This window comes from Falco naumanni, chromosome 3 (genome assembly GCF_017639655.2).
Source record: "Falco naumanni isolate bFalNau1 chromosome 3, bFalNau1.pat, whole genome shotgun sequence".
Classification (NCBI taxonomy): Eukaryota; Metazoa; Chordata; class Aves; order Falconiformes; family Falconidae; genus Falco; species Falco naumanni.
Window position 1 is genome coordinate 5381863 of NC_054056.1, and position 26151 is coordinate 5408013.

At 55.0% G+C, this 26151-nt stretch overlaps 1 protein-coding gene across 1 annotated transcript in view; it reads left to right on the forward strand.

The window, feature by feature from the left end:
* MACF1 (microtubule actin crosslinking factor 1) overlaps positions 1–26151 on the forward strand; it is a 147347-nt gene that overhangs the window by 117008 nt on the left and 4188 nt on the right. The window contains 36 exon segments of the mRNA XM_040587703.1: positions 525–609; positions 1528–1769; positions 1919–2125; positions 2933–3052; positions 4154–4261; positions 4648–4866; positions 5487–5690; positions 6481–6489; positions 7570–7801; positions 8530–8756; positions 9662–9784; positions 9890–9991; positions 10483–10584; positions 10691–10864; positions 10966–11121; positions 11280–11477; positions 11822–11950; positions 12264–12437; positions 13263–13418; positions 13532–13738; positions 13871–13990; positions 14216–14385; positions 14558–14717; positions 15406–15600; positions 16480–16608; positions 16691–16834; positions 16959–17147; positions 17471–17588; positions 18130–18293; positions 18661–18675; positions 19495–19657; positions 19896–20050; positions 20325–20399; positions 21176–21193; positions 23388–23505; positions 25369–25580. Of these exon segments, the coding sequence (XP_040443637.1) occupies positions 525–609; positions 1528–1769; positions 1919–2125; positions 2933–3052; positions 4154–4261; positions 4648–4866; positions 5487–5690; positions 6481–6489; positions 7570–7801; positions 8530–8756; positions 9662–9784; positions 9890–9991; positions 10483–10584; positions 10691–10864; positions 10966–11121; positions 11280–11477; positions 11822–11950; positions 12264–12437; positions 13263–13418; positions 13532–13738; positions 13871–13990; positions 14216–14385; positions 14558–14717; positions 15406–15600; positions 16480–16608; positions 16691–16834; positions 16959–17147; positions 17471–17588; positions 18130–18293; positions 18661–18675; positions 19495–19657; positions 19896–20050; positions 20325–20399; positions 21176–21193; positions 23388–23505; positions 25369–25580 (5319 nt within the window).

Consider the following 26151-nt stretch of genomic DNA (forward strand, 5'->3'; position numbering starts at 1 on the left):
CCTTCTAGGCTTGGAGGAGCGTAAAGAGGTTTCATGTGTTAAAAACAATAATTGTGGCCCCAAAAATTGGTTTGAACTTCAAATGATTCATTTGCTTTGTGAACAATGTCTGAGCGAGCTTGGCCACCCTGTGCCTTTAGAAAGCTGGATGCTGTTTCCAAGAATGAGAACTTGAAAAGCCCGGTGGGTTTTCCAAGCCAGGCTGGCCACCGAGGAAGCTGTCTGCTTCCAGTCCCCAGGGGCCATGCAAGCTCTTTTCAAGAATGAGGTTATGTCTAACACAAGGGCAAGTTCTTTGGTGACACCTATCCAGCGGGTTGGGATGGGTTTGCTTTAAGCTTTGAGCCTTCGGGTCCCAGAAATCCCAGTAATTCCCATAGCCGGAATACTGGCCAAGTATCAGATCCATGGTCCTCCCTTCCCATGCTCAGTAGGAGCAGTTCCTGCTCCCCTTAGCATCTCTGGCCGGCAGGATGCAGGGAGCTGCCTGTGGGAGGATAACCCCAGTTTGATTTTCTCTCCAGGCTTTGAATGAGGAAATCTTGAACAGGAAGAAGAACGTGGACCAAGCCATTAGAAACGGGCAAGCTCTGCTGAAGCAAACCACAGGTAACACTGGTTACCACGCTCTGCTCAGCGTGGGGGCTCTGCGAAGCCCCCCATCCTCCACATGATCTGCCCTGGGAAGTCCATGCTCTGCAGGGATACGTTGTTTGGGGCAGGCTGTTCTCCCTCAGGTCTAATTTCCTTTTGGATGCTCCCAAAGTAGCTGTTTGGCATCCGGACCTGGATGCCGAGCCACAAGCGCTCCCGCTTAGCATTGGGTTGATCCCAAGTACCAGCCCCGCAGCTTCATGAGCAGGCGGTTCCCACCGCCGGCGTGGTGATGCTCAGCGCTGAGCAGCCCTGCAACGCGAGGGAGGGTTTTTTTCCTTGCATCCAGCTGCTAAATCACATGGAAAGAGGTTAAAAATACACCCAGACCTTTCCTAATATTGCTTTCCCATACTGAGCAGTTGTTGCTGTTGCCACGTGGGTGTGAGTTTATGTTTACGAGTGGGAAGAAAGGTCGGGGCGATGCATTTCCTTCAGATGTGGTCTGCTCGGAGCAGATGGACGGACCTCTGTCCTTGTGGGAGCTGTGTAGCAGGAAGAGTGGTGACAAAGAATTTGGCTTGCAGTTTCTTGTCCTCAGAAAGAGCAGTAAAGAGCAAACCGGACTTTTTTGCTTGGAGCTGTGACCACGTTAGTTGAGAACTGGGTTGTGGTGGCTTAGGGGCTTGGGACAAAGGCAGGCTTTGCAGCGTGCTTCCATCCCATTCCAGGGTGGAAAATGTGGGCTCTGAGAGCAGATTCCTGCCTGTAAAAACAGGCTGCAAAGTTGCACTGACTAAAGAAAAGCAAGACTGAAATTTGCTATTTAAATTGGGGGGGGGGGGGGGGTGGGGGGGTGTGTGTCACAAGGCAGGTGGCTGCTTAAACCATCCTGCAGCCCCGCATCGTTCGCCCCTTGCTGCTGTCTCGCAGGGGAGGAGGTGTTGCTGATCCAGGAGAAGCTGGATGGGATTAAGACCCGCTATTCGGACATCACCGCCGCCAGCTCCAAAGCGCTGCGCACGCTGGAGCAGGCTCGGCAGCTGGCCACCAAGTTCCAGTCCACGCACGAGGAGCTCACAGGCTGGATGAGCAAAGTGGAGGATGAGCTGGCTTCCAGCGGGGGACAGTCCCCCGCCGGCGAGCAGATACCCCAGTTCCAGCAAAGGCAAAAGGTGGGGGCTGCTGGAGCAGCACCGGGGGGGGAGGGGGGGGAGCCAGCCGGGAATTCGCTGGCTGTTCCCGAGAGGCTGGGGAGGAGCTGGAGGGGGCTGTCACCTGCAGAGCGCTGAGAAGGACACGTGTCCATGGGTACCTTCCACAGGAGCTGAAGAAGGAGGTGATGGAGCACAGGCTTGTCCTGGACACGGTGAACGAGGTGAGCCGAGCTCTCCTGGAGCTGGTTCCCTGGCGAGCCCGCGAGGGGCTGGATAAACTGGTGTCGGACACCAACGAGCGCTACAAGCTGGTCAGCGACACCATCAAGCAGAGGGTGGAAGAGATCGATGCTGCTATTCAGAGGTCTCAGCAGGTAATTGAATAACCCAGCCGGAGGCTGGCGGGTTTTCTTGGGAGTGTGGGAGCGAGCGGCTGGGCTCTGCAGGCAGCGTGGTGGTGGCAGGAGGGGGGTAGCGAGCACATCCCGATAGGGGGGCCAAATCCCATTTGGAATGGAAAGTGAATGGGAAACGAACAGCGTGTGCCAGCGGGGCCGGCTTCTGACCCGTCCCGTTGTGTGTGGTTTGGATGGGATCACTCCGCTGCAGCACCCCGTTATCCTGCCGCCGGCTTTGGCTCGCAGGGGTGATGTAGATGGTGTAAAACCGATGATAGGTGACTTCCAGACTTGGAAAAACGTCATCCCCCGTTGCGATAGCACACGGGGATTTGTTCCAGGCGGACGGTTCTCTGAAAAAAAGGCTTGTTCTGAACGGAGCGGAGGCTGTGGAGCGCTGTGAATAACCGTTCGCGCTGGCTTGGAGTGCTGGCTCCGCAGAGCTGGACGTGCCAGCGTTGAACAGACGTGTCCCTTTCCCTGCGGGTGGCGGGGGGTAGGGGAAGGTGGCTGCTCGGCCGTGCCCTGCTGCGCTGAGCACCCCTGGTGCAGCGATGCTCTGTGCCCCCAGAGCAGCCACAGGAGCCACCAGCCCTGGGACAGGGGCTGCGGCTCCTCTCGGAGGGGAACGTGGAGTCAGAAGCCTGTGTCCCCCCCGCACACCCCAGGGAGGTGTTTCCCCCCTGGGTCCCCCCGTGTCTCCCACCGTCCCCAGCCTGCCACGTGCTCCATCCCTGCTGCCCATCACTCACCCGTGCTGCCTCTCTTCTCCCCCTGTACCAGTACGAGCAGGCGGCAGACGCGGAGCTGGCCTGGGTGGCGGAGACCACGCGGAAGCTGATGGCTCTGGGGCCCATCCGCCTGGAGCAAGACCAGACGACGGCTCAGCTGCAGGTGCAGAAGGTACGTGGTGGGGATGCGCTGGGATGCGGTTTGGGTGATGGGCTGGTGGGTTGGGGGAGCGGCTTTACCCGGGAGCGCTGAGCCCAGAGCACTGGGAGAGATGCCACGCTTGTCCCTGGTAAGTAAAAGGAAAAAAACCGAGGCGGACAGAGGATTTAGAGGAATGAAGCGTTGGGCTTTGAAGGGAAAAAGGCTCCTCTCCATTGCAGGAGCCGAAACCTTCGCATGGGGGTTTAGGGCTGGATGGGTGCTCTGCCCGGACCCCTCGTGAGCTGCTCCCTCCGAAGGCTTTCCCTGCCAGCGAGCTCTGCCTGGCGCTTGCAGGCGCTGGCAGCAGGAAGGATCTAGAGAAATGTATATATTGATTAATGAGGGTGCTTTTACATTTGCTTTTTGCTCATTGTTCCTTGCAGTGGGGGACTCCTCGTTTCCCTCCCGGCAGCCAGACGTGGAACAAAGAGACGCAGGGTTGTTTTTTTTTTTTATATCTTTGAGATGAGCTCATGCCTGAAAGAACGTGCACTTTAAATAAACGGCCCTTTTCTTCCCTTACCAGCCCCGGCAGTCAGAGCAGCGTACAGGCTTATTGGCTTTTTAAATATATTTTTTTTAAAAAAAAGGGTATTGTTATAAAGGAGGGGGACTGAACCGTTGAGCACTGAGTTAAATTGAGCTCAGCTTGGCTTCCCACTGTTAATGGCGTGGACCTTGGGAATGGCAAAGTTATTGGTAGGTGCAGTTTTGGAAAGCAGCGTTTCGGGGGGGTTCACGTGTTCGCTCACAAGCGGGTGGCAGAGCTTTTGCCCCCGTGAGGACCCTGGGTGTGGAAAGGGGCCGCTACCTCATTTGAAGAGCTGTTGTCAGCCCTTTGAAAGAGCGAGGCTGATGTGTGGCGAGTCGTGGCAAAAACAGGCGGTCGCCTGCGTTTTCAGCCGGAGTTTCAGTGCACCACAGGACACCTGTGCTGAGTTTTGCGCGGTCTCTGCGGCGCCGAGCTCTGCTACGGTGGGCGCGGGCAGGAGGGTCCCGCGGATGGGTTGGGGCGGGGGGGGTTTTCAGCTCTTGATTTCTTTCTTTTCTTTGGACGTTGCCTTTCTGCAGGCTTTTTCCATCGACATTATACGGCACAAAGACTCTATGGATGAGCTGTTCAGCCAGCGCAACGAGATCTTTGGGACGTGTGGTGAGGAACAAAAAGCGGTTCTGCAGGTGAGCCTCCCTCTGCTCTTCACGGCGGGGGGGGGGGGGGGGAGGCGAATGCTCAGCTCTTGCACAGGCTGAAGTAGTTTAAAATTACCCCATCTTTGGTAATTCCCACCAGTGTTAGCAGAAATCTCTTTACATTTATTACTCTCCTTTATTGCATGTTTTTATTGCAGCGTTTGGGGATGGAGGGGGGGGGCAGTGGAGATTTCTGAGGCTGCTTTAATTGGAATTACAGCTTGTGCGCGTGGAAAGCCACCAAAGGCACCTCCTGCTCTTCCAGCTCGCAGCGTGCAGCTGGCGCTTTTCCTGGGCCCTTTTGCATCCCTTGCTAGAACTCTCCTCCCTCTGGTGTTTGGGGGGTTGTTTTTTGTTGTTTTTTTTTTTTTTAGGAGAAAACCGAGTCCCTGGTGCAACAGTACGAAGCCGTGAGCCAGCTCAACTCGGAGCGCTACGCTCGCTTGGAGCGTGCCCAGGTGCTGGTCAACCAGTTCTGGGAGACCTACGAGGAGCTGAACCCGTGGATCGAGGAGACACAAGCCCTCATCTCCCAGCTGCCCCCTCCGGCCATCGATCACGAGCAGCTCAAGCAACAGCAGGAGGACATGAGGGTAAGAGGACGCAGCATTTGCAACCTCCAGTGCCATCAGTTTTTCTACCTGAAGCAGAGACACAGCGCTCACAGGAGCAAGAACGCCTTTTTTTCTGAATTTTTCTGATTTTTTTTTTTTTTTTTCCCCATTCTCTTCTTTTTGGGGATCCCCGCCGGTGTCCTACAAGCATGCCACGAGTGCACCGTGTGGAAATCACTAGTTCCATTGGAGCGCTTCTTGATAAAATACAGATTGCACCCGAGGGAGCCTGGCTGCCTTCGGATCTCCTGCCTGATTGCGGCAGGGAAAACTGCCTTGTGCTTTTAGGGTAGAGAGCTGCAAAGCAAGTTTCCTCGGTGGTGTCCCCCACGGTGCTGTGGGGAGGGTCGGGACCCCGTGCCGGGGAAGGACCGGTGCTGGGCGATGTGCCGGCACATGCAGAGCCATAGCCATGTTAGGAAGAGCCGAGTGCCATGTGCTTGGCAGATGCTGGGTCAAGAAATCCAGGGTGTGAGTTCGCTACCAGATACAATCGCTGCTCTCGGGGTGTCGCGTGAAATAAATAGGCAGCGGCTTTCAATTGGGGTTGTGTTTTTTGCTTTCCCGCCCCCCCCCCCCCCCCCCCCCCCATTCCCTAGCAACTGAGAGAGTCCATCGCTGAACACAAGCCTCATATTGACAAGCTGCTGAAAATCGGACCGCAGCTCAAGGACCTCAACCCCGAGGAAGGGGAGATGGTGCAGAAAAAATACTCAACGGCTGAGGCCATGTATGCCAAAATCAAGGAGGAGGTGTGCCAGCGGGCTCTGGCTCTCGACGAAGCCGTCTCGCAGTCCACCCAGGTACGCTGGGATGCAGAGGAGCCGCGTCTTCTTCTCACGGTCCCCTGGGGAAGCCACGTGCTTTGAAATGCAATTTTATTCTGAGTGCTACGATGGTAAAAAACCCTTTATAAGGCAGAACGTGGTCAGGCACCTCCAGGGTAGTTTCCTGCTGCTCAGCGCTGCCTGCAAGAGCAGGAGAGAAGGCGTTTGAGTCTTGACATAGTAAATAGGGTAATAAATTTTTACAACCGCAATAATGATGCTCGTTCAAAGGGGCTGTTTTGGCATCCACCCAAGGTTGGAAGGGCTCGGAGAGCCTCTTGAAAGAGCTCGGAGAGATAAGTTTCATTTCTGATAAGCTGCGTGTGCAGCGAACGGCCATGGGATCCTTTGCATGGGAGAGTTAACAGGCATCTCCAGGGTCTGGGCATCTCCAGAGAAGGTTGGTGACTGCAGGAGCGGAGATATGGAAGGAAGGGCAGAGACTTGTAGGTGCCAGAGTCCAGAAAGGGGGTGAAGAGTTTCTGCTCCTGAGGGTTTATGATCCCTAGCTACGTTTCATTTCACCCCGTGTTACCGTAGCACAGCTGGTTTTTGTCATGTCTGGGTGTTTTTAATTCCTCTATTGTGTAGTCACTTCTCTTGGTTTGCACTTGTATTAACTCCAAGTTTTTCCCCCCACACCCCCCTCCCGTCTCATCTCTCACTCCCATTGTGGAATGTGTTATCTGTGTGTGTTGCTGCCTGTGCCCGTCCTCCCCACATGGTCCCATTTCATTCTTGTGTTGACTGCGCCCCACCATTGCAGATCACGGAGGTAAGCCCCAGCGCCACAGACGTTCATTTACACTCTTACTTTGGGCTGATTTCTGTTTGACACCCGGACTTTTTTATGTCTGGCCCACGCACAGCTCAGCAGAACGTGCTTAAAAATTAACCCCTGGGGGCCTGAAGTGGTGTTTCGGAGATGGCTTGTGTTGCATTGCCGTCCGGGCTCAGCCCTGGCCAGCTTCGGCGGGGAGCGCTTCTTGCAGAGCGGAGGGTTTGCTTTCAGAGCGCGCCAGTGCGCGGAGCTTTCTACTTTAGCTGGACTTGCTGGTTTGCTCCTGCTTGTTGGCTGAGCCAGCCTGCTCCTGATCAACTTTGCACCGAGAGCCTGTCGCCCCTCTGCTGTTGGAGCTTGGGACTGGGTGAAGCCCCACACCCGTGTCCGGCAGAGAGGGGAGCGGTGCTGGCAGCCTGCTCCTCGCCAGCAGAGATGCTTCGGGATCTTTAAGGCCAAAGTTGACTTTCAAATAAAAATAGAATGATAATCGACCCTGCTAGACCCCCCCCCTCCCCTCTTCCTCTCTCACTCCTGGCTTTCTGGTTCGGCTTTTGGTGAAGCCCCAGCTCTGTGGCAGCTCGCTGCTCCCCGTGCACACGCAGCTTTCCACCATCCCGTTGCCTTGCTGGCGCTGGCACCCAGCGGAGATCTCCGTCGGCACCGCAGGCGGGCGCTTTTCCAGAAGCATCTTTGCACGGATGCTCAAAGAACCGCCGGCGGGTCTTCTGGCCGCGCTGCCCACCCGCAAGAAGCGGGACAGCAACCCAAAGCGTGGCTTTTGGTAGGGTCGAATCCGGTGACAAATCGCCGCTGTGCTGGCTCCGCGGGTGCCTGCGCTGGTCTCTCCCGGGCTGACGTGTGGTTTGAACTGGTGCAGCCTGGGGCTGTTGGCAGCAGGGAGCAGAGGCAGGGCACGAGCAGGAGGCTGCAGGTTGAATTGCTGTTGCAGGCGATGGTTGTCCTCTCCGAGAGGCCGCTGGGTGCAGCGCTAAGGGCTGTTGCAGACGCGGGGAGCGATGCAGCCTCGCTTAATCTCGCCTCGCCTTCCCTAATGGATTTGTTCTTCTCCAGTTCCACGATAAGATCGAGCCCATGCTGGAGACGCTGGAGACCCTCTCCTCCCGCCTGCGCATGCCGCCCCTCATCCCCGCCGAGGTCGATAAGATCCGGGAGTGCATCAGCGAGAACAAAAATGCCACCGTGGAGCTGGAGAAGCTGCAGCCCTCCTTTGAGGCTCTGAAACGCCGCGGGGAAGAGCTGATCGGCCGCTCGCAGGGGACCGACAAGGACCTGGCAGCAAAAGGTATCTCTGGGGGGATTGAACAGGAGGTGCTGGTTGGGCCGGTCCTTCCCAAACCGTGGCTCCGTCACTGTTGGGGTGGCTTTGATGGCCCAGGGCGGGTATTGCAGAGGGTCTCCTGGCCCTAGGAGGAAGGATGCGTCCTCTGTATGGAGATGTTTGGTGCCTGCTTCCATCTGGAGCAGACAGGGTGGTATCAGCCAGAGCAGAAAGAAGTATTTGTGGCTTCTCAGGCAGAGGTTTCGGCCCAGCCAAGCTGAGCCCTCATCCTGAGCCGGTCTCTTGTGACAACCGTTGGTGGCCCCTGCAAAATGATTTATTGGTGTTGATTCAGCATCTAATGGAGCGCAGGAACATCCCCGGCACAAAAAGACCTGTCAACAGGATTGGCACTAATTGGCACCTTTCTTGGCAGCTCAGCGGCCAGCTCATGGACTGACTGAGCGTAGACTTCATGCTAGAGGTGGCCAGAACAGAGGTTCATTGGAGGAGAGTGTGTGGGCAAATTTGCCCTGAGCTTGCCTGCACATAAATAAAGGCTTTATTTTTGCAAGCTGGAGTTTCTCACGTCCCTCAGTATCTCCCAGAGTTAATGGGCTGACAGTCCCAGTCATCTTGAACTCCCATTTGAATATTCTCTTGGCTGTTTCTAAGTGGAAAGCGTTTGTGAAACCCTCTTGAGTTGTAAAAAGGTTTCCTTCTTCACTGAATGTTTTGGTTCCCTTCTTCAGTAATCCAGGATAAGTTGGATCAGATGGTCTTCTTCTGGGAAGACATCAAAGCTCGGGCGGAGGAACGCGAAATGAAGTTCCTTGATGTCCTGGAGCTTGCAGAGAAGTTCTGGTATGACATGGCAGCCCTCCTGACTACCATCAAAGACACACAGGACATCGTTCACGACCTGGAGAGCCCAGGCATTGACCCCTCCATCATCAAGCAGCAGGTGGAAGCGGCAGAGGTGAGGGCCATGGCACTGTCCTGTCTGGCACTTGTCTGCACCCAGCTTGTAAGATGAAATGGGACAGGTCTGAGGCACAGCCATGGCCAGAAGTGGTCAGAGAACAGTTTTCTAGGCAGTCAGTCGGATCGTGAAATGTTATTTCCATTGCAATTTGGAAGCGCAAGGGAAGAAACAGAAAGGTATTTCCTATGTCCCTCCCCACACCCTGTTCCAGACAAGAAAACGATGCTTAAATCACTTTTATCTCCTACTGTCTGAGGAAGGTCCTCAAGCGTGGGGTCAGTTGTGTGCCCGCTTGTCTTGAGCGATGTGGAATTTTGCACGGTTCCGCTCCCAGTGGGAGCCACAGGCAGCTGAGCGGGAGGTGTATGTTTAGGTTTGGGATAGACAGGAGTGGAAAACTGGGCAGGCTGGGATTTGTGTGGTGTCGGTTGTTTCAAACAAGTGACATCCACTTCGGATGGATTTGACTTGACTCGGACCTTGGGGAGCGGGGATGTTGCTTTTCGCTCTGCTGTTTGCCCTTGCTGTTTCCCTCGTGTAACCATCCTGACCTGGGTTTGCAACTTGTGAGTCTCCAAAAATGTTGTCTATGTTGACAAAATCCTCCTGTAAACGGTCCATCTCCTGTAAACACCCCCTTCAGTTCGGGCACACGTCAGGCTCAACACGGACGTTCTGATGTCGGTTCTGGTGGCCAGAGGTGGGAGCAGAGCGGTGGGTGGTGGCCACGCTGGTGGGCCAGGTGGCCACCAGCCCGCTGTGTGACCTGGTCCCAGGGGCAGGGGGCAGGACACCTGCGCAGGAAGGACTCTCCATGCTTCAACCCTCTTCTTCACGGGGTGATTTGGGAAGAGCATTTAATAATCAATGGTTTCCTTCTGTCGCTGCGTTATGTGCAGACTATTAAAGAGGAGACGGATGGCTTGCATGAGGAGCTGGAGTTCATCCGACTCCTTGGAACCGATTTAATTTTTGCCTGTGGCGAAACTGAGAAGCCAGAAGTGAAAAAGAGCATTGACGAGGTAGGAAAACCAGCAGCTTCTGCTCCAGATAAAATCAGGTGGGAGCAAGCGGGAGCTCCGGCAGAAGAGCCTAACGAATTTTGTGGGCAATCTTGTTTTCCGTAGATGAACAATGCGTGGGAAAATCTAAACAAAACGTGGAAGGAAAGGCTTGAAAAGCTCGAAGAAGCCATGCAGTCGGCTGTGCAGTACCAAGATACGCTTCAAGTAAGAGGCAGGGCTGTTTGTGTGGAGGGGGTAGACCTTGGGCACACCACTGCGAGTTGGGCACACCACTGTGAGTCCTCTCCCTTGAGTCATACTGGGATTTGCGCTAATGCAAAGCAGGAAACATTTTCTGGGCGAGTGTTTGCAGCCTCTGGTAGAGCCTGTGCTCAACAACCTGCTCCGAGGAAGAGCAGAGAGTCAATTGCGTTTGTCTTTCCAAATTGGTCCGCGTTTCTGCACGAAGCAGCGGGGATGAGCCTGGCTGCCGTCAGCTCCTTATCCGGGAGGCAGGAGAGGCAAGGAAAGAGCTTGCACAAGCGAGTGCTGGCCTAAGCGGGCATCCCTGCCCCGAAAAACAAGTTTCGTGGGTTTTTTTCGTGGTTTTTTCGTGGTGCCAAGGCGATGGAGGCACCAGCCCCGTTTGCCCGACGAGCCGCACGGGGCGCGCGCTTTGCCGTTCCCTTGGCTAACGCTGCCCGTGCTCCTTTCAGGCCATGTTCGACTGGCTGGATAACGCCGTGATCAAACTCTGCAACATGTCGCCCGTCGGCACCGACCTCAACACGGTTAAGGAGCAAATGAACGAGATGAAGGTAGGCGGGCGGAACGGGACCGGTTCTCCGGTGCTGCCTTTGCATCGCCGGGCGGGCGCTCCAGTGATTCATTTTGTTCTGGTTTTTGTCCTGCTTGTTTTGGCAGGAGTTTAAAATGGAGGTTTACCAGCAGCAGATTGAGATGGAAAAGCTTAATCACCAAGGTGAACTGATGCTAAAAAAAGCTACAGATGAGACAGACAGAGACATCATAAAGGAACCACTGACGGAGCTGAAACATCTCTGGGAGAACCTGGGCGAGAAAATCGCTCACAGACAGGTAGAGATCTGGGCTCTCGCGAGTGTGGGGCTGAAACTCGCTGGAATGCTCCACCTCCTTCCCAACTCAAACTTGCCTTTTCCATCCCTGTCCTTGCCCAGCATAAGTTAGAAGCTGCTCTCCTGGCGCTCGGCCAGTTCCAGCACGCCTTGGCGGAGCTGATGGCCTGGCTGACCCACACCGAGGAGCTGCTCGACGCGCAAAAACCCATCAACGGGGACCCGAAAGTCATCGAGGTGGAACTCGCAAAGCACCACGTGAGTACTCCCACGCCAGGTACATTTTTAGTCTATTCCTGTGGCAGGATTTGATTTCTCGGGGAGGGTTTGAGTTGGGTTGAGTCCATGGGAGCCTGAAGGAATTCACGAGGTGTTTTGGAGAGGTTTCCGATGTTTGCCTCCCGCGTCTGGTCTAGGTGCTGAAGAACGACGTCCTGGCCCACCAAGCCACCGTGGAGACGGTGAACAAAGCGGGCAACGAGCTGCTGGAGTCGAGCGCAGGGGACGATGCCAGCAGCCTGCGACACCGCCTGGAGAAGCTGAACTCGTGCTGGGAGTCGGTGCTGCAGAAGACGGAGGAGAGGGAGCAGCAGCTGCAGTCCACGCTCCAGCAGGTCGGGGGGACGTGGCAGGGTACCCCCCGTGCTGAGAGTCCGCTTCCCCCATCGCTTTGGGGCGAAATGAAGGGGGAAGGAGTTTAGAGAGACACTTGTGGGGGGTGTTAATGCAAGTTTTTCGCTAACTCTTAGTCCTGGAGTGGTTTGGTGCCCGAAGCGCGGCAAGGACCAGGCACACCCGCGTGCTTAAGGTTCTACTGTGTATAACCCTCCTTGAGGCACTGGTGCATCCCGCTCTGCCTCTTTATCTGGTTTCAAAGCAAACACAGTGTTAACCTTGGCGCATGATCAATGGTGGCTGATGTCATCTGATGGGTGGCCGATTATATGTTCCTGAACAGGCCCAGGGTTTCCATGGTGAGATTGAAGATTTCCTCCTGTGGCTAACGAGGATGGAGAGCCAATTGTCGGCATCAAAACCCACAGGAGGTCTGCCAGAAACTGCCCGGGAGCAGCTCAATGCCCACATGGTAATTTCTTAGGAGAGATTTTTAATGCTTTTAATTCAGCAAGCTCCCGTCTGTCAGATATCAGCATCAAAGCATCTCCCTTCTGTATCTGATGGGAGGAAGAGCGTTTCCCTGGTCTCTTTGTACAGATAATTTTGCACTTGACGCCTGGGACAAGCATCACGATGTTCTTTAAGCGGCCCTTTCTCGGCTTAAAGTGTCACGCTGCTGTCACTTTGCTGCCTGCCCCGCACCCAATTCTCTCATCGCCCCAGCCGCGGGTCCTCTCCCAGCTCTCCCTTTGTCTCACGCTTTGGTGGTGCCTCCCTTGCAGGAGCTGTACGGGCAGCTGAAAGCCAAGGAGGACACGTACAGCCAGCTGCTGGCCAAGGGGCGACTGATGCTGCTGAACCGCGATGACTCCGGCTCTGGCTCGAAGACGGAGCAGAGCGTAGCGCTGCTGGAGCAGAAGTGGTGTCTGGTCAGCACGAAGATGGAGGAGAGAAAGGTAGCCTGGGCGGGGAGACGCCGGCCACCCCTGTCCCGTGGTCTGACAGCAGCTGCTCCCCGCTTTGCCGCCCTGCTTGCCCCGGGGGGGAGGGATGGAGCCGGTCAGGGCTGGCGTTTGGTTTTCTTCATTTTTTTTAAACAACCTCTCCCTTCCTTGGTTGTGCAGGTTGGGTTTTGTCTTTCAGACGGTGCTGTCTGAGCGTCCATCGAGCTGGTGCTGTTTTTTTCTAGATAGTCATCCCAGGGGGTTAAATCGCACAGAAAATGAGTCAAATTGCATTTTGGGGTTAATTTAGAGGAGAGGTGGGAAGAAACCTCCCGCGGCTCAGAAAGGCAGGCTTTGTTGGTGCTGTGCAAGACAGCCAGCCAAATCCTCCTCCGAGCTGCCCCCATCCTCGGCTTTTGGCCGGCGATGAGATAAAACAAGGGATGCGGTGGCCTCGGCCCAAGAATACATGTGCAGCGCTGCAGCTGTTGCCATCGGAAGATCATCCACCTCATTTCCCGAGCCGCTCTCCCCATGGCCATCCCGCTCTCAGGAAGCTGAGGGTGACGCAGCTGCTGGCGTGCCCGTGAAGGTCTCCCCTTTCAGAGCTGCTTGTGGCTTTGAAAGCGAGCGGTGGCTTTCGCTGAATCCCCCTCCCCTTAGCAAACAAGTCGCGTTCCCAGGCTGAGGCGATGAGGTTCCTGTTGGAGGGACGTTTCGGCCGGGACACAAAGGCTGCTTCTGTCTGTGAAACTGCAGATCGTGAGCTCTCACAATCCGTGTTGGTTTGGGTTTTTTTCTCCCCCTTCTTCCCTTTCTCCCTCCCCGCTGCGGCAGGCAAAGCTGGAGGAGGCGCTGGCCCTGGCTACCGACTTCCAGAATTCCCTCCAGGACTTCATCAACTGGCTGACACTGGCCGAGCAGAGCCTGAACATCGCGCCCCCGGCCAGCCTGATCCTCAACGCCGTGCTGGCCCAGATCGACGAGCACAAGGTACCGACACCGCCAGCACCCGCCGGCTCCCCGGGATGGGGGCACCTCGTCCCCCCTGCGCCCACGGGCTGCTCGCGGGCACATCCAGCTGCCCTTGCCTTTGCCCTTGGCAGGTGTTCGCCAACGAGGTGAACGCTCACCGGGATCGGATCATCGAGCTGGATCAAACCGGCAACCAGCTGAAGTTTCTCAGTCAAAAGCAGGATGTCGTGTTGATCAAGAACCTGCTGGTGAGCGTCCAGTCCCGCTGGGAGAAGGTTGTCCAGCGCTCGGTGGAGCGGGGACGGGCTCTGGATGACGCCAGGAAGCGAGCCAAGCAGGTGAGAAATGTGGGAAGGGGGCGGCAGACCCCGAGGCGCGGCCAGCCTGGGAGGGCAGGAGGTCACAAGACCAGAAGGGGACTGGGGACACCACTGGCGTTTGGTTCCAGCCTTGCTCCTGTTGCTTTGCAGTTCCACGAAGCTTGGAAGAAACTGATCGATTGGCTGGAGGATGCGGAGAATCACCTGGACTCGGAGCTGGAGATTTCCAATGATCCCGATAAAATCAAACTCCAGCTCTCCAAACACAAGGTAGAGCCCTGCCAAAGCAAGACCGGTGCTGGATGCTGGGTGGGAGGGCGCTTCATGGGGAGGGGGAGAGGACATCTCCTCTGCCACCTGGACAGGGGAAGGGCACGTCCGTGCCCACTGCTGGCATGGAAGATGTTCAGCTGGGGATCTTCACCAGCACCGTGTATCGGCAGGGAGCCGGGGCCAGGCTCTCTGAAGTGGTTTTGTTTTCTCTCCGGTTCCCAGGAGTTCCAGAAGACGCTTGGGGGGAAGCAGCCCGTCTACGACACCACTATCAGGACAGGCAGAGCCCTCAAAGAAAAAGCCTTGCTTCCAGATGACACTCAAAAGCTGGACAATTTGCTGGGAGAAGTGCGGGATAAGTGGGACACGGTGTGCGGCAAATCTGTGGAAAGGCAAGTCCAGCCCCGGCGTGGTACCGGCGGCGCCCGTTTGCCGAGGACCCTTAGCAGAGGGGAGAGCAGAGGATGGGAGGCGATTTCATGGGGGGGTTGGAGGAGGTCACTGGGGCACGCCAAAGGGAGGTGACTTTGTTCCTGGAAGTTCACAGGGTGGTTTGTTTTTCAGGCAGCACAAGCTGGAAGAAGCCCTCTTGTTCTCTGGCCAGTTCATGGATGCGCTGCAGGCCCTGGTGGATTGGCTCTACAAGGTGGAACCCCAGTTAGCTGAAGACCAGCCCGTCCATGGTGACCTGGATCTGGTCATGAACCTGATGGACGCTCACAAGGTGAGAGCACCTTTCCCAGCTCTTCAGCGGGGCTTGTCTTCCCCCAGGAGCCAAAGAACAGAGGAGCCAGGGTTGGTGCCTTGCTGCAGAGCTGTGTGTCTCGCTGCTTTGCTTGGCTGCGGCCATCAAGGAGGGCAAAACCAGGGCGAAGAAGTGGGAAGAAACTTTTACGTTACTGGGAAGGTTACAGGAGCTGGAGCTCCGTCCTTCCGAGTTGCTACGGGTCAGATCTGCTGAGGGTTTGGTTTTGAAAAAGTGCTTGAATTTGTAGTCCTCTATAAACTTGGCTCTTGGCAGTGTTCTCCAGTGTGTCTTGGAGACCGATGCTCCTGGGTTTGGATTAGGTCAGACGCTGAAATCCCCAGGCAGGGCTTGGGCGTCCGCTCAAGGCAGCCACTGTGGTGCAGCCTGAGCAGAGGCTGGAGCTTCCCTGCTCCAAGTCACGGCCGCATCTGCCAGGGTGGAAATCTGGGGCTCCTGCCCATGCAGAGCTACACCAAAATACGCTCAGGAGCCACCTGCCTGCCCTCCCGTCGCGCTGGGTTGTGGTGGATCCCTGGTGTGGGTGCAAAATCCATGATCCAAACTATATCAGAGGTGCCCTCTGGGTTTCCCCACACACACACACACACGTGAAACTGGCTGGAACCGACGAGCCCTGCTCATCTTCTGCCCTCTCTCCCTCCAGGTCTTCCAGAAGGAGCTGGGGAAGCGGACGGGGACGGTGCAGGTGCTGAAGCGCTCCGGCCGGGAGCTCATCGAGAACAGCCGGGACGACACGACCTGGGTGAAGGTGCAGCTGCAGGAGCTCAGCAACCGGTGGGACACGGTGTGCAAACTGTCCGTGTCCAAACAAAGCCGCCTGGAACAAGCCTTGAAGCAGGTGAGCAGAAGAATATGGGTGGAAACTCTCTTGGGGAGCTTTGCTGGGCTCCAGGTTTGTGCTGGGAGCTCAACAAAAAACCTCAGTTGAGGTTTTGCCCAGTGGCTGATCTCCTGGCCGAGCAGGACACCCCAGCCCTGCACCAGTTAACCAGTGAGAACTGCAGAGCGGTGGGCTGGTGTCAGTGATTTCCTCATTTTTTTCCCCAAAGGAGAGCCGATTAAAGGGTGATTTGGACAGGGAGGATGAAAAGCTCTTGCCGCTGTGCACAGCAGGAATAGAGCGGTGATCAGAGACCATCCAGGCTGGTGTTTGCTGATGGCCAAATGTCCAGTGCGAGAGTGAGACCTAGGTTGAAGCTAAAAAAAAAAAAAAAAATAGAAAAAAGTCAAAGGTTTTTAAGTCGTTTTTACATCAAGTAGGCAATTTCTAGAATAAACTACCAAGGTGCCAAATTGGTCAGAATACAGGGGTTTATATATATAATTATATATATAAATATATATATATAAAAATAATTAAATTCAGAATACAGGGTTTTATATATATAATTATATAGATATATATTAAAATAAATAAATAATTATATATATGTGTGTGTGTATATATATATATATATATATAAATAATAGTTGTGCTGTTTTTAAAAGCATTTAGTTCTTCAGTGCAGCTGATGCCAAGGGGAGGGAGGTGCTGAGCCGCAGGGGGACCCGTCTGCTGGTGCTGCACGCATCCAGACCAACAGACGGGGCTTTTCTTGCCCTTTTTTAATGAATTTTTCAAGTCCCTTTCAGCTGTTTGGGTCTCTGGCTGTCGGCAGTGACCGAGCAGCCCGTCTGGGGAGGAGGAGGGCTGACGCCTGTGCTTTTGTCACCGCAGGCAGAGGAGTTCCGGACGGCGGTGCACATGCTGCTGGAGTGGCTCTCGGAGGCTGAGCAGTCCCTGCGCTTTCGGGGAGCGCTACCCGATGACGCCGAGGCGTTGCAGTCCCTCATTGACACGCACAAGGTAGCAGCGGGCTCTGACAGCCGACCCGAGTAAAGCTTACGGGGGGGGCAATAGCACGAAATAATTCACTGGGGCCTTTCAGGAGTTCATGAAGAAAGTGGAGGAGAAGAGAGTGGACGTGAACGCGGCGGTGGGCATGGGGGAGGTCATCCTGGCCGCCTGCCATCCCGACTGCATCACCACGATCAAACACTGGATCACCATCATCCGAGCCAGGTTCGAGGAGGTGAGTCCACCCGGCTTTGGTCCAGGCTGATGGGGAGAGGCGGCGGTGGACACCACCACCAGCGTTGGCCGTGGTGGGGTTGGCTCCTGTCCTGGTTGCTGAGTCATCTCCTCGTTTCCAACAGGTTCTCACGTGGGCGAAGCAGCACCAGCAGCGACTGGAGTCTGCGCTTTCCGAGCTGGTGGCGAACGCAGAGCTTCTGGAGGAGCTCCTGGCTTGGATCCAGTGGGCTGAGACAACCCTGATCCAGCGGGACCAGGAACCCATGCCGCAGAATATCGACCAGGTCAAAGCCCTCATTTCTGAACACCAGGTGAGCCCAGTACTGAGCATGGATGGGCACTGGGGAGAGGAGCAGGGTTGGGTTTTCCCTGCCCATCCATGGAGGAGACCTTGGCTTCTCTTGGAAGTCCCTGTCAAAACAGCATGTCACCCAGCCGTGTCACCTGGGAGCAAAGCCATCCCAGGGGATGGACTCCCCCATCTGCAGATAGCTTGACCACAAGCCCCCGTTGCCGGTGCTCGATGCTGATGTCTTTGTGGGCTTGACGAATCCCACGGAGGATGCGGCGCAACAGGAGACCAAAACCATCTCGAAACCACAAAAGTTTTCTTGTCCCTTCTGTATTTTGACAGTCCTTTATGGAGGAGATGACACGGAAACAGCCAGACGTGGACCGGGTGACGAAGACGTACAAGAGGAAAGCTACTGAGCCCCCCCACGGCCCTTTCATCGACAAGTCCCGCAGCAACAGTACGTCTCCGCTCCATCCGCGGCTTCTGGTGAAACGCGCTGCATCGGGAGGAAATGAAACGCCTAGGAAACGAATTAACTTTGATTATCAATTAACAAGGCATCCTGCACTGAGAGCCACCAGGAAGGTGGTTGACACTTGTCAGGAGGGGAAGATGCAGGTGGCCCGTGTGGAAAGAGCCGTGCTGGGCTGCGCTGCGCAGGGGGAGGCGTGGGCTGCCCCTGCTCTTCCCTTGCTCTCTGCAGTTGCTTCGCGATGAGGTTTTGGGGTCTTGTTTTATGTGGTTGAAGCCAGAATCCAACAGGAATTTTCAAAGGCAAAGGGAGCACCAGGGTGGAGGTGTTGGGTGCGGAGCCGTCCATCACCCTGGCCTCCTACCTGGGGGCACCGCATCCCTCCGGAGCGCAGCCTGCGAGGCAGTGGGAGCTTCCCCGTTTGAAAAATAAAACACATTTCATTGCTGCGCTTTCCTGGACCACCCAGGCTGGGTGAACCCACCACCGCCACCTCAAACCATGCCTTTTTCTCCCTTTTTTCCAGGAAAATCCTTGAGTCAGGCCACCCCCCCCAGCATGCCCATTATCTCCCAGTCGGAAACAAAGAACCCCCGGATAAACCAGCTCTCGGCGCGCTGGCAGCAGGTCTGGCTGCTGGCGCTGGAGCGGCAGAGGAAGCTCAACGATGCTCTGGACAGACTGGAGGAGGTAACGGCACCGGGTGCTGCGGGCCGGGGCGGGGGGAGCGCTGCCGGGGGGTGCTCGCCCGAGGGGTGCGGGAAGCATTTTAAATGGGTGCTGCCTCTTGAATTGCCCAGCCCTTGCAGACGGTTGCTGCTGCCTTTCTGAAAATGCCAAAAGAAAAAAAAAAATATTCCTGAAATATTAAGGCGGAAAACTTACCTTCTGTAATTAACTGCACATTAATGAACTGCTTTGTGCTCCTGCAGTCGGTATCTGTAGAGGTAATGACAGCCAGGCCTGCTTTACTCCTAGTAATTAGTATTAACAATTACTGTCTATATCTTTTCCAAGCATCTAATGTAATTTTTGTTTTTATTTACGCTTAACAAAGCAGCTATGCCCAGAAGTGAGTGTTTTTGGTTTTTTGTTGCTTTTGCTGTAGGTCAGTTCAGTTTATACGTATTAATGTTTTTTCTTTGTTGCTTTTAACTCCCAAGAATGTTTAGAGAAAAAAAAAAAAAAACAAACCACAAAACCCCACGCTAAAAATTGTTGCGTCACTTGTGAGCTGCTTGAGCTGGTGGGGTCATGGGGGTCCTTTTGGGGGGGGTGGATTAGAAGGGGGTCGAAGGGTGAGCGGCTCATCTGGGGCTGGTAGCAGGTTTTGCAGAGCTGAGATGTGCCCCAGCTGCTGTCTTTACCTGGAAAATGAGCAAAAAAATTCCTTCTGGGCTGCTTAGAGGGAAAGGGAGAGGGGAGGCACGTGCGCAAAACGCTGCCAGCCATGGGTTTTCCTCCTGGGCAGAGCCTGGCGAGTTGTTAGGTGAAACCCAGGCGAGGAAGCATCCCTAAATGCCCGAGCAGAGACGGGGGGGGTGGATGTGTGTCTGTGTGCCAGTAGCTGATACCTCTGCGTATGTGTACGTATAGCAGCGTGGGGGATGCTGCATCCCGTGTCGATGGTCCCGTGCTGCGCGGTCCACGTGGTGGCTGTTGGCTACGCTGTGTGTCCTTCTGTTCTGGAAAGTTGATTTGAGCCACCTTCTCGTTAACGGGGGTCATCTGGATAAAGCCAGCTAAACCAGCCCGGGAGGGGGGGCAGCGAGTTAGCACCGGGAGCTCGGGCACGGGCTCGCCGCGAGGCCGGTGTTTCGGGGTGCTGTAGAGCCGGGGGTGCTGCTCCTGCCGGGATTTCCCCCGCTGACCGGCGTGGGTTTCCCTCCAGTTGAAGGAGTTTGCAAACTTCGACTTCGACGTCTGGCGGAAGAAGTATATGCGCTGGATGAACCACAAGAAATCCCGCGTCATGGACTTCTTCCGACGCATTGACAAAGACCAAGACGGGAAGATCACCCGGCAGGAGTTTATCGACGGCATCCTGGCCTCCAGTAAGTCCCTAAAACGAGCTTGGAAAACAGCTCGCAAAAAAATCAAAGCATAACCCCTTGGCGTGGTCACCTTCATTTTTTCCCTCTTCGAGATCGTAGTAGAGGAACCATCACAAGTCCACTGAGTGGACCGTGACACCACCTTGGGGTGACAAGGTTGTCCCTGCTCTGGGACCGACGTCCCCAGCTCTGCTGAGTGAGGTCCCTGCATCAGTTGCTCATTTCTCTCTCCTTCCAGAATTCCCCACCACGAAGCTGGAGATGACCGCGGTGGCCGACATCTTTGACCGCGACGGCGACGGCTACATTGATTACTATGAATTCGTGGCCGCCCTCCATCCCAACAAGGATGCCTACCGCCCCACCACCGATGCCGACAAGATCGAAGATGAGGTAAAGCACCGAAAGAGATGGGGGCTGGGGGTGGGGGTGGGGGCTGGGGGTGGGGGTGGGGTGCTTCAGGCTGCAGGGGGGGTGGGGAACAAAAAGGAGAAAAAAAAAAAGGGATCGTGGTGGCGCTGAGCCAAAATAATTGGCTGGTATGGAGAGCCCCTGTGGGGTTTTTGAAGGAAAGGCTGGTTAGGTCTGTGTTTTATCCGAGCGGTGCCCGGTGTCGGGGGAGATTCCCCAAATCCTGGTCCCTTACCTCTCTTGTTGGCGGTGGCAGGTCACCAGGCAAGTGGCCCAGTGCAAGTGTGCCAAGAGGTTTCAAGTGGAGCAGATCGGCGAGAACAAATACCGGGTAAGGCACCGGGGGCCAAATGCTGCCCCGGCGGCACAAATCCTGCTCCCTCTTCCCACGCGGGGCGGGGATCGCCAACGGGATGCCCAGCCCAGTGCAGGGGGACCCTGCCGGGCTCCCTGGGGCGAGACGGAGACCTCGTCCCCTGGCACGGCCGGCTGCCGGCGGGGGTGGCTGGGCTGTGTTTGCCCAGCGCCGTGCTCAGCCCCAGGGCGTTCCCTGCATCGGGAAAGTATAAAAGTGTCCCTGTTCTGGGGCAGCCGGCCCGTCGGCCCCGTGAAACGCTGCATTCACGCCGCCAGCAGCCGCCCTTGAAGTTTTCCTTGTGGATGAGTGTACCTTACGCCTGTGTTTTTCTTAGCCGGCTCCCGAAGAAGGGAGAATAATTTCCTTAAAGAATCTCTTTGTAACGAGCTCGCCTGTTGACGTTTCAAATCGTTCACCGAGGTGAACTGGCGAAGCGAGCTGGCAGCAGAGCTCCTTTCCTTTCCTGCCCTTTTTTTTCGGGGGGGGGATTATTTGGGGCTGATGCTCCGGCCGGGAAGAGCCGAGCTGCAGCGCTCTCCCCCCCGGCTGCACTGGCCCCAGGTTCCCCCAACTTCTTACAAATAGCGTAAACCCCACAGATTTCTAACTACCTGCAGTTAACAGTTTTCGTGATGATTGCACTGTTAATCCCATAAATGTTTTTCTTTGTTTTTCTTTCCCCTCCTCTTCCTCTCGACTTTTTCCCCCTCCCCATCCCTGCTCCCTCCACAACTCCTCTCCCTCCATAGTTCTTCCTCGGCAATCAGGTACAGTTTGCCTTGCGATGCTGTCTCTCACCTCTTTTTTTTTTTTTTTTTTTTTTTCACCTTTTTTTTTTTTAATTTTATTTTTTAACAAACGTAGCTTTGTGTGTCCATGATGCTGCTCTGTCCTTTGTTGCTGTGGGAGGATGTGATCTGTGAGCGCTGCTCAGCAGAGCCTGGTACAGAGGAGTGCCTGAGCTGGGAGGGCCACCCGAAAATAAACCTGCATTGGGCAGAAAAAAGGGGAAAAATTGGAAAAGCAGGATTTGACAAAAATGGAGGGTTTTTTTTCTCTCCGTGGCTCCTTTCTTGGATTTTTTTTTTTTTTATGATACTGATGGTAACCAGTGGTGAATCACTGCACCCTGTGGCAGAGAGGGGCTCGTGCCCGGGACTCTCAGTCAGGGAACAGCCACCCCAGATGAAATGGGGGCTACACCTGCCTGCAGGAGGGTTGTACCAGGCTCTGGGTGGGTTTGCATCGCCGTCACCATGCGAATGCCGAGTCCACCCCTTTAATCCCGTAGATAACCATAACTAAACCCTCATCCCCGCTACACCCGGTGAGTAACTCCTAACTGGAGCAAGGCTCACAACACCCGCATGTATCCCCGTTCCTGCCGTGAGCCGAGATGAGCAGTGCAGCGCGCGTGAGTGCCGGCTGGTTCAGGGGGCAGAGCTCTTTTTTTAACAGGACTGGAGCATCACATCCCGTTACGGTGTGCCCACCGCCCCCACTCAAACAGAAAAGCATCTTTTTCATGTGGAGTGACGGTGCCCTACCAAAAACGTCCCCAAAAAGACACAAACTTGGATGTCGGAAGCGGGTCCAGCAGAGCTCTGGCTTGAATTTAGGCAGTGATTATAGAAACATTTGCAACAGCAGCTGAAATATAATGGAAACGTGGCAGTGGAATGAGAATTGACTTGTCCCTGCTTTTCCCTGGTACAGAACTAGCTCTTGGAGACACCTGACGTAGAGCCCGGGGAGAGGGAAGGCAGCTCCCCCCTCCTCCCTGCCCGGGGGCACCTTGGCCTTGCGGAGCTCTTTCATTCCCCCCCCTGGGGCGAGCACCTTTTGGTAGGACCCCCCCAGTTGGGGAGACCCACCAGTGCAGGGGCCAGGGTCCCATATCCCTGTGGGAAGGAGGGTTGGAGATGCTGCTACCTCCGCCTGCTGTCACCCATCTCAGTGTGGCTTTGCGTTCTCCGTTTTCATTTAACGCCTTGTGTTTTGTGTTCGTCTCCACCCAGGGAAAACGTTGCTGATATTTTTTTTATTATTATTATTATTATTTTTAATCATTCTGAAGATGATCTCGCTTTCGAAAGCTGGTTCCCCTCTCTTCTCATCGCAGCAGCTCTGCAGCCCTGGATGCAGAGCTGCTACATCCCAGCCAGGCTCCCAGCATCCTGTACCGGCTCCGCCGCCGGTGGGATGCGGAGGGCAGTCGGGAGCCTGGGCTCGGCTATCCGGGAGCTTTAGGGAGCTTGGAAAAAACCAGACACACGCTTCTGATTCAGGGTGCACTTGTTTGATATTGCAGGTGTTTAAAATCACTAATGAACATTGCAATCACTAATCAACATTGCTGCGGGATTCCCGCCTGGATTCCCATCCCTCTGCACTCACTGAAACATCCTCACTGGCGATCTCTGCGGCGGGGGCTTGCTGGCTGGTGGGGTCAAGTCTGAGGCTCGGTGAAATCCCTGGATTTCAGACTTGATGATCAGAGGTTTCTCGCTCAGCGGGGACACTGCTTGCCTTACGGATTCACTGGTGCTCAGTGATCTGAATCAGCCGGCTCTTTTCCACCTGGGCTGCACCAGGAGGGTCATTGCGTTGCCAGCCTCTGTTTCCTTCACAAGAAAAGGAAAAACTACCAATTCCGGGTGAGAAAAACCCCATTCAGAGACCAAATTCCAAAATCTCATTGGGTGCCCTAAAAAATTCTCTCTTCCCAGCTTTAAAACTAAAGGATTTGGATAACTGCGTCATTTTAAAACCACACGGCAGAAAAACTCCTGTAAATTGGTACTAGCCTGAGCTTATTCCAGAAGAACCGATTTGGAGAAACCTTAAAAATACTCAATAATTAATTCAATTCATGAAAGCATTTGGTGCAGCCCGCTGTGGGAAGGAGCCGAGCATCCCTTGGTGTGTTCCCCTTGTCTGAACTGTTTCTTGGCTCCGCAGTTCGGCGATTCCCAGCAGCTGCGGCTGGTCCGTATCCTGCGGAGCACAGTCATGGTTCGCGTCGGTGGAGGATGGATGGCCCTGGATGAATTTTTAGTGAAGAATGATCCTTGCAGAGGTAAAGCAGTTCCTGGGGGTTTATACAACTGGTGCCATCTCGCCCGGTGAGGGGAGGTTGAGAAGTTCTCCGCTGTGACTGAATGACCAGAGTGGGTCTGGCTTATCCAAATAGGCAGGACTTGGAGAAAACAGATCCAAAGCAAACCACAGGAGTTAAAATATTTGGCAATACCGGAGGGAATCTCGCAGCCTTTAGCCAGGTGTCCTGGGAGGAGAAGAGGGCAGGGTGGTGCATGTTGGTTTTGAGACCCCAGCGAACATTGCTGCGTGGCCGTGCTGGAGGTCTCGGCTTCCTGACGAGGCGGTCGGTGCGTACGTGCGACTCTGTGGGTGATGGAGTGGGCTTCCTAAAGGTGACCTGAAAGAACTCAAAAGGTTCAAAGCTGGGAGGTGGTAAAATCCTGCTCTGAGACACTCTGGGGAGAAGATGCTCCAGGCCAGGGTCCGTGACCCCGTGGTTCTGCTGCACTGGGCTGTGGCCACGGGGCGCTGGTGCTCCAGGCTCATCTGAGGGCATAAGGAGATGTTTCTCCTGTGGCTTTGCACAACTTGATTTCTCTCTGATGTATTTCTAATACAAGTTTTCTCAGTCTGTCTGTTGTCTTTAGCTCCTTTGGTGAGACACATTTGGAAGGGAGGATTGGGATAATGCAGACCAGGGTTACGTACTGCGGGCACAGAGAACCAGGGTCGCCTCCATCCCAAAACCTTCAGTCTGGAGGTTTTATCACAGTCGGAGCTGTTGGGCTGGAAGTGACACTGCTGTGACAGGCTGAGAGCCGTGACCGTGGGACAGAGAAGGATTAGCCAGCAGGCTGGCCAGGAATGAAGTGCATCGAGGCTGTTTATTTTGGAGAATTTAGATCTGCTCTCCATATGTCTCTGTCTCACCGGGGTCTCTGAGATGTTAATTGCTTTGGGTATGTCTTCTTCAAGCTGCTGCCTAACCCTTCCCTGCTCCTGCTGGCCGACGGCTGTTGCTGAAAGCAGCGTGATTTACAGCGTGTACCACTTGCTTCAGGGAACCCTCAAGATTTTCCTGCTCCTCCGACCTCCCCCATTCATGCTTGGCAGCAGATGTTTCAAGAGTGCTGACAATCGGGGTTGTTTCCATCCCTTGGTTATCTCAGCGTGGTACTTCCCTTCTGCAAATGCCGCCTTGGCTTTCTGGGCCATAATGCATCGACTCTGAAATTGCTGCCGCGTCCCGTAAGGCTCGATGCGTGCCCTTGCTCCCTGTTGGAGCACCGTGAGCATGAAAAATGTTGGCAGTGTCAGCTGGTCCAGGAGCCCACAGACTCTCTCCCTGCTTGGTTGCCTCTTGCGCACTAAAGGGAGACCCTCCAGCTCTTGGAGGCATTTGGAGGAAAATTTTCAAGTTAGTTTTGAATGAGTGGTGGTCACTTCTCTCCCCCCTCTCCCCAAAAACTGGTGAAGAGCTGCCCAGAGCTGTGAGAGGGCAGGATCTCAGCCCTTCGTAGCTCTTCTTATTATTTTTATTTTTATTCTTATTATTTTATTCACCACGTTGAAGGTGACATTGGCCACTGTTGTAACACGGTGTTTAAAGGCCTCTAGGGTGCTTTCCCCAAGACACAAGAGAATAATAGAGCATCCAGTATGAACTCATGGGCATCAGGCAGCTTTTAATCAGCCGATTTCTTGGAGAGCTGATCCACGGCAGAGCTGGTTAAGGCAGAGCAAGAGCCGGGACAGTCTCCCTGCCGTCCACTCGCCCTCGGACATGGGCTTGGGGAGACATCAGCGGGACGAGCGCTCCGACCCCCGGAGCCTCCTGACCCCTGGAAATGACGTTGTGTTCACGTGAACCTCAGGTCCCCTCTTCTTTATCCCCTTCCAGCACGAGGACGGACCAACCTTGAACTCCGAGAGAAATTCATCTTGCCGGAGGGGGCCTCCCAGGGAATGACCCCCTTCCGATCGCGAGGCCGAAGATCAAAACCATCCTCCCGAGCAGCCTCCCCGACACGATCCAGTTCCAGCGCCAGCCAGAGCAACCACAGCTGCGCCTCCATGCCATCCTCTCCTGCAACTCCGGCCAGCGGAGCCAAGGTGGGGTTCCCGCGGGAAGCCTTCCTCTTTCCTCTCCTTTAGGGACCAGTGGCCTCCAAACCCATCCCGGCGAGATGAGGAGGAGGAGGAGGATGTTGGGTCTTTGGGGCTTGCTGGTTACTGTGGTCTCTAGAAGATGTTCATGGTGTCTGCAGGAGGAACCTCCTGTCCATGTGGGATGGGTTTGGGGTGGGATGGTGCAGGACAGGTTTCCAGCCCACACTGGGTGCTCGTGACTCCGCAGGAGCATCCCCGGCACTCCCGGTGCAGCCGAAGGCTCCTGGTCCCCAGGGCAGGGCTGTGCCATAGCTGTGGTGCCTGGACGGCACGCAGGACGAAGCCATCGCCCATCACCTCTCCTTTCCCATCGCATCATCCGCCCATGCATGTTTTATTTCATCATCTGTTTGGGTTTTTCCCCCTTTATTTTAATTGTTATATTTCCTGTTGGGTTCTCGTTTCATTTTAGTGCCGTTTCCCCCCCCATTCCAGATACTTTTCCATTTCTTTTTTTTTTTTTTTTTTTTTCCACTCACTTCCACCTCTCCCCCCTCTCCTTTGGATTTTCCAT